At 40.9% G+C, this 19090-nt stretch overlaps 1 protein-coding gene across 2 annotated transcripts in view; it reads right to left on the reverse strand.

Moving 5' to 3' along the window:
- EPHA3 (EPH receptor A3) overlaps nt 1-19090 on the reverse strand; it is a 481147-nt gene that overhangs the window by 116754 nt on the left and 345303 nt on the right. For both annotated transcript variants that reach the window (XM_040338731.1, XM_040338730.1), the window contains exon 6: nt 3968-4092. In XM_040338731.1, coding sequence (XP_040194665.1) covers nt 3968-4092 — 125 coding nt within the window. The remainder of the gene's footprint in view (nt 1-3967; nt 4093-19090) is intronic.

Raw genomic sequence — 19090 nt, forward strand, 5'->3', positions numbered from 1 at the left:
TCAAGTATATTTTAATTTTTATCCAGATAGGTTATTGTGAGGCTACCAAAAGCCCCCCACTAAACCAGTTAATAGGAGGGTACATTGGGTAACACTTCTGAGCCTATAAAGATCCAGACTTGTTGCTTTCAAAAGGACTCTCTGTAATTGAACTTTGTAAATTTAAGTACAGACACTGGGCTCTACTACATGTGTGCGTACAGTATATCTGTTTTCCCAATTTAAAGAAAACCTTCACCTTTAGAAACTGTATCTCATGGATCATTATTTGCTAATTATGAACACATGAAATGTGAGGACTCAACCGGAATTCAAGAATTATACAATGAAGCTGGAATGTTACTTGTTAATTTCACCTAATATGCTCTGTCTGCAGAAATGTTTTATCTAGTAACAATAGGCATTCATTCAGGCTATGAGTTTGACAGTTAATAATACACTTTTAACCCTAAAATGCTTGAAATTATAATATGAATGCGCAAAAAATTGTCAAAGTTCTTCTGTAGCCCAGAAAACAATAATATGTCCCTCTTTTTCATAAAATAACAAAACTGCAAAATTTAACCAAGCCATGGAGTTTGTGTAGAAGAAAAAATTTACATCAGAAAAATATAATTTGTTGTATAGTTACAACTTTCTAGCTGCTACTAACATCATGTGTGTGCCTATGTAGTACCCTCTAGTACTCTAGTGTACTACTAGTGTGAGAGTAAGCAAACTATCAAACTATATTCTGGCTCATTTTTAATCCTGTGAGTCTGTAATTGGGTCAGGGTTTTTAGAGTTTGGGGCAGAATGACTCATACAGACAGCTCTCTGTTGCCTCCCCCTGGTTTTAAAAAGTTGGAGAATGTTCTAGAGACTAGAGGGCAGAGGCTAGGAGGGGTTAATCTGTATATTTAGGGGCCCTTATCTAATTCCCAAGAGGGTGGGCTTGGCAGGGGACTAAGTGAGCCCTTAAATAGGAATGCATGATGCCGGACAGAGAAATGGAGATGCAGTGCTGAGGAGGCTGTCAGTGGCCCTTGAGGTGAACCCCCTAGTCTGGGGGGGTGCTCTGCCTTTGGCTGGGACTCTGGGGTTCTGTCACGGAAAAAGCTGGAAGGAGGCTTTCCTGAGAAGCAGCAGGAGCAAGGAGAGGACATTGTTAGTAGTAGGTCTCTCTTGAAGACAGTGGTGTGCTTAAGACCTCTGCCTTACCCTGGGAGATCTCCAGTGAGTCAGTTGGGTAGACTGGTGAAAAAGGTCAGTCTGGTAGACAGTTGAAGAAGCAGCCAGGTGGGCTTGTGAAGAGGCAGTCAGGTGGGCTAGCATTTTCCTGCAGTGGTAGAGCTGGGACTAGTGTCTACAGGGTGTTGGTGGTATTCCAGGATGCAGTGCACAACACATGTGCTACTTTCTAAGGGGCTGAGAGTTCCTAGCCTGTAAGGGGCTGTCGCTAATGTAACAAAGACTGTTAGTTAATAAAAGGAATAAATCAAGTGGAGTTGTGCAGGAGGATAAATTTGAGCTGTATATAGGGGGGATGTTGTCCTTGGTTTTGTTACTGTCACAGTGGGCATTGCATTATTCCTATGCCCATCCAAGTTATTACCCTTAAGAAAATACAAAAACAAAGCTAAAGGACCGTTCACTGTGTCTGGATGAAAGTTGAAGATATCCCTGTCATTTGCAACTCCTACGGGGGTAGTGCTAAATGTATAAATCCCAGGTAACTGCCATGTAATAGACATGCACTACACATACATTCAACAGACACCTATCATGAATGAGGATGGAACTTTTAGCTCAGATGGTATATATTAGAGGTAAATATGGAGTAACATTTTTTTATATTGTGGGGAAGGGTTTTAACTTTTTATTGTTGTATGTGTCCCTACTAGGTGCATAAACTATTGTTACCAAGACAGAAAGTGATGGAAAATCTTACAGTGATCACCAAAACAAAAGTTGAGGATAACTCTTCCAGTGGGTAAAATTGTTCTGGTGGCAACTGTCTAATGCTGCGTACACACGATCGAAAATTCCGACAAGAAAACCGTGGATTTTTTTCTGACTGAATTTTTGCTCAAAACAAAAACCCGACCGTCAAGAAAAATTAAGTTCAATGCTTCCGAGCATGCGTCGACTTGACTTGATTCCGAGCATGCGTGTTTTTTTTGCGGTGGAATTGCATAAAGACGATCGGAATTTCTGACAAGAACCAGCTCTCAAATTTTTGTTGTCAGAAATTACGACAGCAAAAGTCAGATGGAGTCTACACACGGTCGGAATTTTCGACCAAAAGTTCACTTTTCTTGTTGGAAATTCTGACCATGTGTACGCGGGATAAGAGTGTAATTTATCTAAAGTTGTAGAGATTTTCTTGGACCGAGATTAAAATCTCCTGACATTCAGACAGAAAAAAAAAACTGGACAGGAATTTAACAATTCCATACTCTATCCAAAGCCCTGAAAAATGTTTTGGATATACACTTTATCTATCCTTGCCTGCTGTACTACCCTGGAGAGATAAGCAGGGAATGGACATTGTCACTTCCCACTATGGTGGGAATTAAGTGACTGGTGAAAGTGTTTAGTAAGAGGATATTACTTTAGTATTACTTTAGTTGTTCAACAGCTGAAGGGTGAACCTGAATGTATTAGGCCTCGTACACACGACCGAGAAACTCGGCGGGCGAAACACATTGTTTTGCTCGTCGAGTTCCTTGTTAGGCTGTCGAGGATCTCGGCGAGCCAAATTTCTCCATTGCCGTCGAGGAAAAAGAAGACATGCTCTCTTTTTGGTTTGACGAGATCCTCGACAGTTTCCTCGTCGAAAAGTGTACACACGACCAGTTTCCTCAGCAAAAAAAAACAAAAAAACAGCAAGTTTCTTGCTGGTTTTTGCAGAGAAACTCGGTCGCGTGTACGAGGCCTCAGTGGTTTCCATAAGCTGATATAGATATAGTAAAGATATGGGAAAAGTAGAGCACATAGTAAAGTTCAAGAGAGTAGAAATAGGCAGTGGAAAGGGTAGGTGAGTGAATGAGTTATGCCCTGTACACACAATCGGAATTTACAATGGGATAAAATCTGATGGAATTTTCCATCGGAACTCCGTTCAAGCTGTCTTGCATACACACTGTCAGACCAAATTCCGACTGTCCAAAACGCAGTGACATAAAACACTACGACAAGCCAAGAAAAATTAAGTTCAATACTTCCGAGCATGCGTCGACTTTATTATGAGCATGCGTGTTTTTTTCTCTGTCGGAGTTCCACACAGACGTTCCATTTCTAAACTCCGACAAAAAAATGTTTGATTGGGGCCCACACACGGTCGTAATATCCGATGAAAAGATTCCGTCAGATTTTTTTTAATCGGAAATTCTGATCGTGTGTACAAGGCATAATAGTGACTGGCAGAGAAAAAGATCACATGTAGGAAGGGAAGAAGAAAAGGTAAGTTAATGAGGAAGGAAAAAATAAGGGAAAGAGAATGGAGGAGAAAAAATATGAATAAAAAGGAAACATAAGCACGAGTTGTATCCTGACTGAGGCCACTAACACTATTCCACATATTATCCAAAGGATCCTAAAGAATGTTGCAATAATTACATAACCAAAGACTGAATATAAGCAATTACATCACCTTTCACCATATTAATGATACAATTGGAAGGAGTCACTCATATAAATGTCACTTTCGAGTAATACACATACCTACTGTAAACATTTTAACATATGACAAATGACATTACTTTATTATCAACTCTAAAGACTTGCTTGAGCCCACCACACCTCTCATAACACAACCCAGAGTGAAACCATATACCTATAATAGATCTGTGAATGATATTTTCTGTCTAGTACTCTGTGCCTCACACAAATACATATCAGTAACACCTTGCAAGTTTAGCAGACTTATTCTTGGACAGAACAATAGAATTCATTAACGTCTTGCCGTTGTTGCCATTCTTCCCACCTTTTCATAGTACTTGACCTCATAGTCCAAGATGATCCCATTTGGGTGTTCTGGCTCCTGCCAAGACAGGGCAATGCTGTTTCTTGAGGTTCGGTCCTTTCTAATTATGGTGACAGGAGATGGAGCTGTACAGGAAAGAAGAAAGAGAGAGTGAAAAAAAAGAATGTAATTGATATTTATCGTTGGCAAGAAAAAGGTTTGCATATAAATGATTGTTGAGTGCATCTGGACTCGTATCAAGAAATAGCAGCTGGGTTATAGCCTTGGTACACTTATCGCGAAGCATGTTGGGCCTTGAGACAAATGAACTGACATTTTCTATTAACAGTGAACTAGTGGCAAGCTAGCAGATGTTTCTAATATGCTACTAGAACGTAACTAAAGAAAACACTTGTGCTATTAAAAATGGGTTGGAAATTAATAGAATTCTGTATTTGTGGATTCTGAAGGTACATTTAGAATACTGTCAGTGGCCTTTGTTTTTTTTTAAGTGAATGACAATTTATTTTACATTTTTTAACATGAACGGTTAACTTCTTCAAATGGATGTTAATAATTATGTAGTTATTTAAAAATGACTAGTGTCCTTAAATGCATGCACTGTGCACTTTCAAAAGCGTTTTTATAAACAATTTTGCTAATGTGTTCCTAAGTAACTTTCATTACTCTTCTGGTAAAAAGTTAACTTTCTTTGCTGAAAATGTCTGTGTTTTCTCAGTTTCTTTCAATCTTTCTAATAATTTCCATGTATTTATTTATTTCAGCTTGCTTTGACTATTACCCTAATGCTATTTTACTTCTATGCTTTTCCACAGCACAAAGAAAAATTTTTGTGCTGTGGAAAAGCATAGAAGTAAAATAGTTCAATAGATCTACATGACCACATCTAAATCAATAGGAAGAGACCACATTGTTGGACTTAAATATAAACTTTAAAAGAGACTTTCAGGATTCATAAACAAATACAAATTATACTTACCTAGGTGAGTGCAGCATCGATCTGATGCTGCATCTGTCCCCCGCCGGACATGGCTGATTGCTCAGCTTTCGGGCTTCAGGCTGCAGAGAGATGGGAACTGTCAGTCAGGCTCTCTGCTCTGCCCACTCTGCTCACTGGAGCACTGGGCTGTTGTGGGGGAAGAATCGGCTGGCTCAGGCTCTCAGAGGCTGAGCCAGCTTCTGGTTCAGGCATCTGGGTGGATCCCAACCATATCGCCAGGACCGTTTCAGAGCCTAGACATGCTTTGTGACTTTAGCCCACTGTTTGCAGAAAGCGGGTCACATGGTTGCAAAACAAACTGCAGTCCTGTGATCCATAGGAGAAGTACAGTCATAAAAGCTTTAGCCATACTTCTCTAATTTTGATAGTCCTTTTATTTTATAGTCCTTTGTTAGAATACACATGACCATCAATGGCATCCCTTTGGCCCTAGTACTTGGGTAACTGGCCTCAGGTCTACCAAATGCTCTGGAGTTTGGGCCTCTGATAACAGAAAGAAGAGCTCTGGGGCTAAAACCAAAAATGTGGGTGATAAATGTCACAAGCATGCACCCAACCATCACTAATTCTTCAATTTTAATTGAAATACTTCAGTCAGGAAATACGACATTAAGACCACCAAATGTAAAATCAACACATTAAGCTAATTACAGTCAGAGTTTGTAATGGCTGGGCAATTACTTGTGACATTCTTCAAATTTTTTTTTTATAAAACGGTTGGTTGTACTTAGATTATTTGTTTTTAAATACAGAAAAAAGTCATTAAAGCATAGTAAGACCCCAACTATTTTATCTGAATGTTTGGCATCATGTCTTACTCTATGCTGTTTTCATAGGCCAATATTTTTTGTAAAACTGTTGCAAAGATTCTTGCTTGGACATCTTGTCAGTAACATCACTTCATGTTGCAGGCTCACATAGCTAAGGCAGCCCATAGATTGATCAGTTTTTGTGTTCAACCAGCGGGAGGATGAGGAAATCCTCCGAGCCGAGCCTTTGTATTTTGTTGGCGGGGAGGCTTCTCCACCATCAGAATAGTATAGCTTGCAGTGCTGATTGAGTGGGGAAAATTAAACAAGGTGGTTGATCAACTTCTGTATAACCCCCCACCCATAAATAGATCCATCCATGTACAGCAGGCTTAAGCCAATGCCTTACAATTATCATCATCCAGCTCTTTCAATTGGCCATTGGGCTGTTTATTAGGTCTATCTGATAGACAGCCTAATGGCCAACTGAAGGCGCGCACATAGCAGTCTTACAACACTCTGATTATTGTGAGTCAGAGGCAGGGCCGTCATAAGGGGGGGGGGGGCAGCCCATACACATGTAGGGGGCCCTGGTGTCCTGAGGGGCCCCCGGTCACCCAGGCCCCAACCAAAAAGACTGAGTTGTTGAGTGAGCGATGCACTCAAAGGAATGTTGCTTTGCTGAATATATGGGGCTGTCTCTTTGCTGAATATATGGGGCTGTCTCTTTGCTAAATATATGGGGCCATCTCCTTGTTGAATTGGGTTTATTTTCATATATTAAGCTGTAAGAGTGTTAAAATAAAAGTGGGTGCACCAAAGGACTCGGTGGGATGGCCAGTGGACGGATTTGGTGGAACAGCCGTGTTGGTGGTCAGCCCGGGGGGCAAGCTTAAAGCTGTGTGAGGGGCCAAAAATGTTGGATGGCTGCCCTGGTCAGAGGTTTAGTGTTGTCAGCCTGCCACAAGAAATACCATTACTGATCGAATCTTCAGATAAAAAACTTTGCAACAAATTCACAAAACAAGTGAAAAAAAGAAAACTGTATACAGTAAGGCACAATGCCTAAACATGCTAAAAAAAAATAAAAAAAATAGGGGGTTTACATACACTTTATATGCAAGATCCGGTCTTTCTGTGTGTTGTTTGATTTCAAGTCTGACGGGAAATACAAACGGGTATATTCAAAATTTGTGTAACTAAACACACAGCAAACACTTAAACTGATCGCCTATGCAAAACCTTTAAAGCAACCCTGACACATTGATACATTTGCTAATAAAAGATATTCCTGTAAAGAAAATTGAAAATATTCACATCTGCAGCAAAATGCTGAGTGTTACTTTAATGAAAAAAATCGCCAAGTCCCCTTTGAAACTGACACTTCCAGGGGTGTTCATGGTTCCCCGCTAAGCTCAGTGATTCCTCCATTGACTCCTATAGCAGTATTGTATCCTGTAATGATATGGGAGTTGGAGTGATCACTGAGTAAAATATGAGACCAAGAGACGGACACTCCTGCATATGCCGGTTTCTCAAGAGACTTTGAATGGTGATTTTTCTTCATCAGGGCAGAATTTAAAACTGTGGCCAGTGGGGGAGGAGAGTATTTCTAATCTTTCTTGTATGTACATCTTTTATTCTCTGTTTCATGTAAGTAACAGTGTCACTTTAAGCCCTGGTTCACACTGGGCTGCGGGAGTGAAGCCGTGCGAGGTCAGCTGAACTCGCACGGCTTCACTCCCGCTGGCAGTCCCGATTTCGGCCGCGATTTAAGAGACATCTGTGCAGGTTTCTGCACAGATACCAATGTAAATCGCGGCCCGAAATTTCAAAAAGTAGTACCAGGAACTACTGTACTTTTTGAAATCGGTGCAGCGCCGCAGATGCGGCGTTGCACCGATTAGGACGGTGTCATTGCCGACAATTGCTGGCAAATGCCGCCGATTTGAGATGCGATTTCACATGTGAAATCGCATCTCAAATCGAAGCAAATCGTACCCCGTGTGAACCTGGGCTAAGTGTCAACTCAACCTTTAACTCTGCATATAATCCTTAATTTCAAACATAATTTTCACAATTTTTAAATCTAAAGATTTCATTAAATTAATAACTGGTGATCCTGGTATTAGGGTCCTTATTCAGGCACTTACTGTGATAGGGTGACAACTCTATGTGCCTATCTACTAGTTGTTGTGCATCATCACCCTTTCACATGCTGGAGACTCCAAGTAGCTGTGCCAATGCACATGCTTGTTCTACTATTTTTTCACCATAAGGAACCCCACCCAATCTCTGTTGGGCATGCATATAGATGGGCATTGGTTCCAAGGAGGCTGCAGGTGATTAACAATGCTGATGTGCAACAAAAGAGGAAAAAGGTGAAAACAACATTTTTTTCACTTCAATATCGGGCACTTTTACTCCCTTCCTGCCCAAGCCAATATTCAGCTTTTTAGCGCTGTTGCACTGTGAATGACAATTGTGCTTTCATGCCACACTACCCAATTTTTAGCATTTTGTTCACATAAATAGAGCTTTCTTTTGGTGCCATTTAATCACCACTGTTTTATTTTTTTATAGAGTCCACAAACATGGGTACGTATCTGAAAATGTACCAATCCTGATATACCGACGGCCCATCACATTTCTTTTTTTGTTTACACATTATATTTGCATATAGCAGTGCATTACATATATGCAAGCATTTTACTGAATTAAATTGATTCATTAAGTTTCTTTTGTTGTGATTAGCTGTGATTGGTCAGAGCTAATCACATGGTACAGATGGGCTGTGATTGGCCCAGTCTGTACCATGTGATCACACTCTCCAATCACACCTAGCAACACAATTGTATACAATGGATGGTTGAAAGGAAGCCATCTATTGTTAAACAACTGTCACGTGACCTGCTGTGATTGGTTATAGTGGTTTACATGGTACAGATGGGCTGTGATTGGCCCAGTGTGTACCATGTGATCACACTCTCCAATCACAGCTAGCAACACAATTGTACACAATGGATGGTTGAAAGGAAAGCATCTTTTGTAAAACAACTGTCATATGACCTGCTGTGATTGGTTACAGCGGTCACATGGTACCAGCATGGGATCGACGAGAGGTTCCTGCCAAAGGGAACTGGTTGAAAATGGTGATTGTATATGATATACAGTGCTTTAACAAATTAAATGTCATTTAGATAGGAATTACATTTACTTTAACCCGCACTTTAACACTCAATGTAAAAACTTTGGACAATTATGTCAGCTGACATTTCCAGGCAGTTTGTGGGCATCGAGCTGCCAGCCAGAGAGCTGTCATTTGTGGTTAAAGTCTGGTAGGAGAGGATCATCGATGCAGGTCAGGTAGTTGTGTTTATGTCAGCAGGTTGGCAGGAATCCTTCATCATGATTGGTTATGGATCTACATTGCTGTACAATGTGATTGATACTTAATTTACCACGGCCTTTTCTTATTTATAATAAAAAACCTTTTGCAATGGTGTCCAATTTTTAATGCGCTATATACATTTATTTTGTGAATGATTAAGAAGGGGTACTATGTACTCATTCATGCTGGGGGAAGATATCCGAGGGCCCTTGTATTTTGATGGTAACTTTCAAGTTCCAATAAATCCCTCCTGCCGACCCCCATCATCCACCAGACCAGGGTTGTGAGAAATGGGCTCTTGTCCTTATTAACATGGAGACCATGGGCCAGATTCTGAAAGGACTTACCATGGCGCAGCGCCATGTACGCCATCGTAAGTCCTAATCCGACCCGTCGTATCTATGCGCCTGATTCTTAGAATCAGTTACGCATAGATATCCATTATATGCGACATGCGTAAGTCTCTTACGCCGTCGGATCTTAACTGCATTTTTTTTTGACCGCTAGGTGGCGCTTCCGTCATATTCCGCGTCGAGTATGCAAATTAGCTATATACGCGAATTCCCAAACGTACACGCGGCCGACGCAGTAAAGTTACAACGTTTACGTTAGGCTTTTCCCGGCGTATAGTTGCCCCTGCTATATGAGGTATAAGTGCGGCGTACCAATGTAAAGTATGGCCGTCGTTCCCGCGTCCAAATTTGAAAAAGTTACGTCGTTTGCGTAAGTCGTCCGTGAATGGGGCTGGACGTCATTTACGTTCACGTCGAAACCAATGATGTCCTTGCGGCATACTTTGGAGCAATGCACACTGGGAAATTCCACGGACGGCGCATGCGCCGTTCCGCAAAAACGTCAGTCACGTTGGGTCACAGTAGTTTTACATAAAACACGCCCCCCTGATACAAATTTGAATTAGGCGGGCTTACGCCGGCCGATTTACACTACGCCGCCGCAACTTATGGAGCAAGTGCTTTTAGAATACAGCACTTGCCCGTCTAAGTTGCGGCGGCGTAACGTAAATCGGATACGTTACGCCGCCACAGAGATACGCCGCTGGACGTGAATCTGGGCCAAAGTGTTTTGCTAGGGGAGTCCCCTAGCAAGGCACCCTACCTATGTTGGAGACTTGTGACCTGATATGGCTCAGGAGGGGAGGGGGTTGCCAACTGTTGATCTTGCCTTTCCTGGCCAGCCTTCATGACTCTACAAACTTGGTACGATAGCTGTGCTTCCTGTGGGGCCAAGTGTGGTATTTTAGGGACTGAAGTGGTCATTTTGTGGGAACTTTGGCTCAAGACATTGTAGCTACTTCATGTGATAGTTGTAAGTTTGTGACAAACCTGGGAAATTCCAACTCAACATATAATTAAAAAAGCATAAGCCAAGGTTATGTTTAGTGACAATTATTACTATATACATAGATAAAGGCTGTTGAAGTTGGAAATTTTAACTTTTCATGTAAAAGTAACCTCAATAAACAGTGAAAAGTATTGGATGTGGAAGGTGAAGGTACCCAACCTGACTTTGATAAGAAAAGTCATCACTAATGCCGCATACACACGATCGGGCTTTTGCCCGACCAAAACGGAATTTAATCAGAAAAAATAGAACATGTTCTATATCTAAACTCCGATGGAATTTCCGATGACTTTTTCAATCGGAAATTCCGATCGTGTGTACGGGGCATTACAAATAGCTTTAGCTGTCCCTGAATTCAAAGATTATTTTGACATGCATTTTCCTGGTAACTTGTACCTGTATTTTTTCTGCCATAAGTTCAGTTTTTAATCAACTTAGCTTGCGATTGGTTTACTTTAATTTTGTTAAGGTGAGGCCTGAGGACTTCTTTTGAAAAGCAGGTGAAGCTTTGTCTGAAAATTATACAGTACCACCAGCTTTTATTTTAGTGAGTTTATTCTACCTCTTATACATGTGAAGGTTCTCCTTAATCTGGGTCAAGTTAAAGCTAGTAGTGGCTGGTCACATTCAAGTGGACATGTTCTGTAATGTTGAAGACAACATCCTTCTACTCTTCAGGAATGTTTTCAAATCCAATCATCAACAAAATCATATATCCGGTTTCACAACATTCACACCCCCCATCCTGTTCTTGGACAATCAACATCTATATTTTGTGATTGGATTAAGGTTTCTTAAGGTGTGAATATAAATGCCAGGGTAACTTATTGATATTCATTGGAATTCAAAAAAATTGTCTCAGAGAAGCTATGAAATTTCTACCTAAGTGCCCGATCCACAAAGCACTTACCTAGAAATTTGCAGCTGTGTAACTTAAATCCGTCCGGCGCAAGGCGTGTCAAATCTAATGGGGCGAGTCCCATTTAAATTAGGCGCGCTCCCGCGCCGGACGTACTGCGCATGCTCCTGGTGCTATTTTCCCGACGTGCTTTGCGCGGATTTACGTTGCGCCGAGTTTTGAGAATCGCGACGGGTGTAAAAAAAAAAAAAGAGCTGCGGCGGGAAAAAAAAATATTTGACAGCGACGCGGGAAAGAAGGGTCTACTTTTACATGGTGTACTAAGTTTACACTTTGTAAAAGCAGCCCTAATTTTGCGACGGCAAACTAACACTTACGGAAAAAAAACTAAGGGAAAAAGCTTTGTGGAACTCCGTAAGTGCTAATTTGCATACCCAACGCGGAATTTCGACTAGAAATGCCCCCAGCGGCGGCCGAGGTACTGCATCCTAAGATGCGACAGTGTAAAACTATTACACATGCCGGATCTTAGGAATATCTATGCGTAACTGATTCTATGAATCAGCCGCATAGATAGAAACAGGGATACGACGGCGTATCAGTAGATACGCCTGCGTATCCCTTTTGTGGATCTGGCCCTACATGTCTAGTTGAATGTGGCTAACTACTACTAATTGTAGTGAAATACAATTTTCCTCCACTGTGGATATCTACATGGGCACTGATTTGATGGGCTGTTAATAGTACCCCATACATGGATAGATTCTCAGCAGATTAGTTATAATGTGATCAGTGTAATCACCCCTTAAATGGGAAGCTTTCATTTAAGCAAGCCAACCAAATCTAGATCCTACATACTTCTGTTTTTTTTTTTTACTGTACAGAATCTCTGTGAAATCATAGGTCCATTGCTCCTGCTACACAGGACGTGTTGAATGTTATGAAATGTTATGAAAAGACCAACTGTGGGGGCTTACTTGTGCAACCAAAGAAGCATTGCTGATTTCCTGTCACTGTTCGAAAAGAAGAAAAGAGGGATTTGCTGGAGAAAGAAGTCTCAGTCATACTGCAGAGCATTCCAATCCCTTTTATTGGATTACATCTGATTTTCTCTCCTGTCATCACAACACAATTTGTAAGGAAGGTATTAAAACATTCTTACAAAACAGGGAATTGAAGCAAGTTAAAATCTGCGCTAAGCTTAAGATTAGCAATCATCTCTACTGAGAGTGTACCTGCTGTTTTCAAAGGCACCAGCGCCAAAGGTTTTGCTGTTGTTGGCAAAATACTGGAATTTTAAAGGGTATGACTCTTTTTGTAACCACTCTGTGTTTATACTTTTTCCATGCTGAATCACAGCACCCATTCCTTTTTATTTGTTATTTGGCTGGAAATGTAATTTTGGGCTTTTATTCTGGTTTATAACATGCTATTTAATTAGACAATGTATAAAATAGATATTAGTTTTAACTCTGTAATTTTATATACTATTATTATTAACTTTTTTTTTATATTTCTATTGTCATGAACCCTGCCAAAAAGGTATGCATACCTCCCAAGTTTTTGAGACGGGAACAAGGGACACCCATTAGCAAAAGTATGTAGGCATAGGCCACACTCCCCCCTCACCACGTCCCTTTAACCGCTTGCCGACCAGCCGCCGCAGTTTTACGGTGGCAGGTCGACTCTGCTGGGTGAGATCACGTATATCTCGCCGAGCAGCCAATAGGGGCGCACACGCACGCCCCCCGCTCGCCCCTGACGCCGATGCGCGAGCTGACGCTCGTTACAGAGCGAGAACCGGGAGCTGTGTGTGTAAACACACAGCTCCCGGTCCTGTCAGGGGTAGAAATGCCTGATTGTCAGTTCATACAATGTATAAACAGCGATCAGTCATTTCCCCTAGTCAGTCCACCCCCCCTTCAGTTAGAACACACCCAGGGAACATACTTAACCCCTGCCTCGCCCCCTAGTGTTAACCCCTTCCCTGCCAGTGGCATTTTTATAGTAATCAATGCATTTTATAGCACTGATCGCTATAAAAATGCCAATGGTCTCAAAAATGTGTCAAAAGTGTCTGAAATGTCGCAGTACCGATAAAAATCGCTGATCGCTGCCATTACTAGTAAAAAAAAATATTAATAAAAATGCCATAAAACTATCCCCTATTTTGTAAACGCTATAACTTTTGCGCAAACCAATCAATAAACGCTTATTGCGATTTTTTTACGAAAAATATGTAGAAGAATACGTATTGGCCTAAACTAAGGAAAAACATATTTTTTATATATTTTTGGGGGATATTTATTACAGCAAAAAGTAAAAAATATTATTTTTTTTCAAAATTGTCGCTCTATTTTTGTTTATAGCGCAAAAACTAAAAACCACAGGGGTGAACAAATACCACCAAAAGAAAGCTCTATTTGTGGGAAAAAAAGGACGCCAATTTTGTTTGGGAGCCATGTCGCACGACGTCAGCGACGCAGTGCCGAATCGCAAAAAGTGGCCTGGTCTTTGACCAGCAATATGGTCTGGGGCTGAAGTGGTTAAAGGAGATTTATAAAAAAAAATGATTAGTTAAACCCTCAAGTGCTTTTTTTCCTACTACTATTCCTCTATATTGGCTTTTGAAATTTAAAAATGAAAAAGTTTAGAAATTAGATGAGAGTTTTAGCACTGGAAAACACTTGTTGATAGATAAGTAGTGCATTTTATATACAACTATATAGATCAGACCAAAATGAGAGACAAATGAGGAGGAAAGAGGAACAGAGGGATTTTTTTTTTCTAACTCAGGGACTGTTGAGAGCTATGTGAGTGTTTGGTAGGCCAGTCAGTATATCTGTCTTGCACTGCCCATAGAAAAGATCCCTTTTCACACTGAGCCGCCCCGGGTGTTGGTGGTAAAACGCCTCTATTTTTAGCGGCGCTTTACCGTCTTTCTAGTAGCGCTATTCGGCTGCTAGTGGGGCCCTTTTAACTCCCTCTAGCGGGCGAAAAAGGGTTAAAACTGCCTGCAAAGTGCCTCTACAGCAGTGTTTTGCCAGCGGTTCGGCGGCGCTGCCCATTGATTTCAATGGGCAGGGGAGCTTTAGGAGTGGCGAGTTCACCGCTCCTAATGTGCTCCAAAGAAGCTGCTGGCAGGACATTTTCTGATGCCCTGCCAGCGCACCTCTACAGTGTGGAAGCACTCAAGCTTTCACACTGGAGTGAATAGAGCCGCTGTTTCAGGGCGCTATTTTTACCGCTATAACGTCTGCAAAGCGCCTCAGTGTGAAAGGGGTCTAAGAGATTACTATTCCCATATTAGGGCACAAAAATGCCTGCTGGCTCACCACTGTCAGAGCAATAACACATGCAGATGGTCATAAAGTGAAAATAAAAAAAAATCAGGTCCAGCGGGCAGCGTGATTGATGATGGATTTACATTGCAGGACACAATTTTTTTTATTTTTTAATAAATGATTTGTCAAAAACAAGTCTCTTGTATTTATTACTTTTTGCCACATTTTTGGTGAATGGGTAGCGGTACTATGTACTCAATATTCATAAGGCTCTGGTGTGGGTGGGACCCCACGCCATTTTCTTCTTCTTTATTTTTTTAATAGCCGGGTGCCAGCAATTGTAACCTCGAGTAATTTTAAATGGGATTTGACTCATTTTCTTTTCTTTAGAAATGTAATTTTTGCTGTAGCATGTTTTATGCATGCTACAGATGTGCTACTTCTCAGGCAAAAAAATAAATAAATATATATATATATATATATATATATATATATATATGTAGCGCTACCCCTGGAGGAGCCGCTGGTTAAATTTGAGATCAGTGTATTTAAGTTACCTCTATACTGTGTGCAGATCGCTGGTTGACGTTTTCAATGCTTTATTCTCTGGTCAAACACGACCAACATGTCAACTTAAGGTAGACAGGATAGGTTGGTGAAGGAAGAGCCACTTCACAGAATCAGGCTATGGATATTAAAGGCAGTCCTGCCCTTTGGCAATTGTATTCGTTTGCGTCGCCACTCCAGCCAGAGTGGGTAAAGTGCCCCCTGGACAGACCTCTCGCACAGGCCTGGCAGCCAGAGCGCCACTTAGAACTTCTGGGAGGAACGGTCCATCAGACCGTTCTCATCGGTTTGACCGATCGTGTGTACGCGGCATTAGACAGCAAGAATTTTATTGGCCTGATAAAAAAGAAATCAGTCACCACATTTAAGGATTAGTACGCTGCAATATATGACCTTTTTATTTTCAGGTTTGATGCCGCTTTAACCCTTGCAGCATGGATAGTAGCCCCACTGAAACGGCAGTTTTGAAATTTCACTGAAGTTCAGCTTTATATCATAAGTCAAAATTTTTGGGAATGGTAAAAAACCCTGCTTAGGTTTTTTTTTCTGTTTGTCCTTTTTAGGGACAAATATGTAAATGAAGCACAGATACTCAAATCACTGAATACCACATCCCGATATAAACAGAAAACAAGAAATGCGGGAAAGGGTGACAAACCCTGGGATTTTAAAGGTGTTAATATTGGAAAATTCAATCCAAAACAATGAAATAAATATAAAAATAATAATTTATTCAAACATATAAATTGTTTTTTAAATAACACAGAATATCAAACAAGACATGGATGGTCTCATAGGTGATGTTAGCGACTAAAACAGTTGCAGAGGAACCTGTTATTGATAAAGTTAAAGTGTTACTAAACCCAGGACCCGGCATTCACTATATCCGTGGAATGTGAAGGGTTGTGCTTCCGCGCCAAAATAAAATAATTAATACAAATTCAACAAAGTGAAAAATAATTAACTACTTGGGTATTAAGCTGCTCCTCTGGGTCAGATTATTAAGAAAATAATGTGCAATAGGATAAAAGTGTGAAAGAGGGCGCTAAGGAAATGTGGACTCACTGGTAAAGATACCCTCACACAGAAAGGGACCTCTCAGTAAGTCTAGTGAATTGAATATACTAAACACTCCTGTGACAAAGAAACAAAAAAACACAATATGATAGATAACTATATAAAGACAATAAGGTACTAAATACTGTGAATAAAATGCCGAAAAAATATATATTTCACGATCCCGTGAACGTGCACAAAATGCTGTGAAAAGAAAATAAAGTGTCTCTCTTTGGCACTCTAATTATTGCAGTCCATTAGGTGTGATTTTCCCGATGAAATAAGTGATCATACGATACGAGGTGAATATTCATGCAGCCATCACCATCTATTACAGCTTCACCCGATGTGTTCTGATCTGTTAATACTCTTACCAGAAGGTGTGGACCCCTTTAATTAAAAAGGATGGTCTGTTGAGCTGAACAGGTTAATGTGCCTGCACACTTGGACACCATCTATTCAGACTGCTGTGATTGGCTCAATCGTATCTCAGGAATCCAAAAAACAAAGGAGAACTAATAGTGCATTATTGTTTATTAAAATTATATAAAAACAAAGTGGCTGAATGGCCCCTTACTTGGTGGGTGCCTGCCCGGCACTAGGATGGCATGCGCTGGATAAGACTCTGACTCGCGAGTGCAGAGATCGTCCGCTGTGCGGGGAGTCCTATTGGCAGCTGTAGCGTCTGAGTGCGGGATCAGCTGGGGGTCGTTTTAGTCCACACACGATCATTTTTTACAACCCGAAAAACCACATAGTTTAAAACTATGTTAAAAAATGCAGCATGTTCGAATAATTTTTTTTTTTTTTCGTTTTTCAGAACCTGAAAAATGATGTGAAGCCCACCCACGATCATTTTAAATGACGTTTTTGAAAAACTACGTTTTTTTTTCATGCCGAAAAATGATCGTGTGTACGCGGCATCACAGTACACAGAACATGAAAATGCTATTATTTTAGTAAATATAAACTGATAAATACCCTTTCTCATCAGCAGTATCTAGCAGTCTTGTGACATCTATCAATGCTTGGTAAAGCATGTAGGAGGAGTTTTCATACTGCACTGGATGACCCATCAGGAGGCAGGACCCCTGACCCTCTGTCTGGACAGTGCTGATTGGACCTGTGCTGATCACATGCACCCTCCCAAGAAAAAAAATCCCTCTAGCAAGAAGAGGAGTATCTGTGCATACAGGATCAAACAGCCTTTTTAAACAATGCAGAAGATTAACCGCTTAGGTTCCACAGTGAGTAAAACTAGCATACTTTTCTGCATATACACACTGATTTTACTGTTGTGGGTATAGTAACACTTTAAAGAGGGAAAGTAACCTGGCTATAGTATACAGAAAGCTTTCTCGCTTCTTCTACTTCTAAGTCTCTGGCTCCAAGCATCATCTCTGTTCCTTACATTGTCTCACAGAATAGATTAGAATGACTTAAATGTACATTTACAGCACACATAGTTTCTGGGGCTTCCTGTGAAGTCTCAGTGAATTACAATGTATCTGGGAGCTGATTAGCAATATCGCAGTCTAATGAACCATTCCCGAGATGTCTGATCCAGCCCACATCCCTATTGTTTGGTGAATTTATCTGTGCCATAGTAATTATCTTACAGTTTTATTTCATTGAAATCTTTTCTTGAAGACATGCTCCCCTGCCAGTTATTCATTAGTTGCTGCCTAAAAGACTTTTTAAGAGATTATTTTCAGCATATTATCCACGATTACCTACAACAAGGGAGACTGCGAAACAAACCCCAGTAGAAAGCGTCCTCTGAACTACTTCAAACATCTCTCTGGGTTTTATGCTAAGTAAACCAGGGCAAGGCTTCCAATTATACAATTATATTTTATCATATAAGAGGCTCTATTAACAAGGCTCTAACACGGAAAGACTGATATTAAACATGCTAGTTGCTTGACTGTTATGCTGATCCTCTGATTTAAAGGGTCACTAAAGGAAAAAAATATTTTTGCTGAAATGACTGTTTACAGGGTATAGAGACATAAAAGTTAACTGATTCCTTTTAAAAATTATTACAAATAGATAAAAATCAATCATATAATGTGCCTGTAGTTTAGTTTCACTTTTAAACTGGTTTCATGTTCCTGTGAACTAGAGAGACACACAGAACAAAAACAAACAAATCCAGGGCAGTGTTTTGTTTTTAAAAAGAATCTGATTGGTTCTGAGGAGTTTTAGACACACAGTAATGACAGCTTAGACCACCGTGAAAATCTCCCAGTACTGTGGTTATAAGGAGCCAGACAAGCAGGAAGTGTGGAGATCACAGCAGAATTACAGCAACTTCAAAGCAAAAACGAACAATAAGGACATGAAACCAGGACTGCAGTAAGGTAAAGGAAGCTATTTAGCTAAAAAAAATAATTCCTTTAGTGATCCTTTAAATAGCTTTAAAGGGAGCTGCGGTTGCTCAACGCGATTGGCACTGCGCTGACAAGCCATTCACCTCTGCAGCTAGGGGTTCGGATCCCGGTCTCAGCTACATGTGAATTGAGTTTGGTGGTCTCAGCCCGGCTCCTGGTGGGTGTGCTATGCAAGGTAAGCCTGCGCTTAGTACGCCCACCCCCCTCCCACAAAAACCACCACACTTACACGCACTCTAAATTGGATTAACATGCACGCACTTTGACCACGCGGTCTCTAAAAAGAGAGGCGAAGGACTAACGGGGCTGGTTGAGCGGGCAAATCCTCTCACTCCCTTATAGGGAGTCCCTCTGCCCCGTTGGGCTTCAAAGCAGAGCAGGTAGGGCGGGCTGTGTGGGAGGACCCCCTCACACACCCACCATTGCCACCGGGGGCATGGAGAAAGGTGGCAGATTGCCTTT

Source organism: Rana temporaria, chromosome 2 (genome assembly GCF_905171775.1).
Source record: "Rana temporaria chromosome 2, aRanTem1.1, whole genome shotgun sequence".
Taxonomy (NCBI): domain Eukaryota; kingdom Metazoa; phylum Chordata; class Amphibia; order Anura; family Ranidae; genus Rana; species Rana temporaria.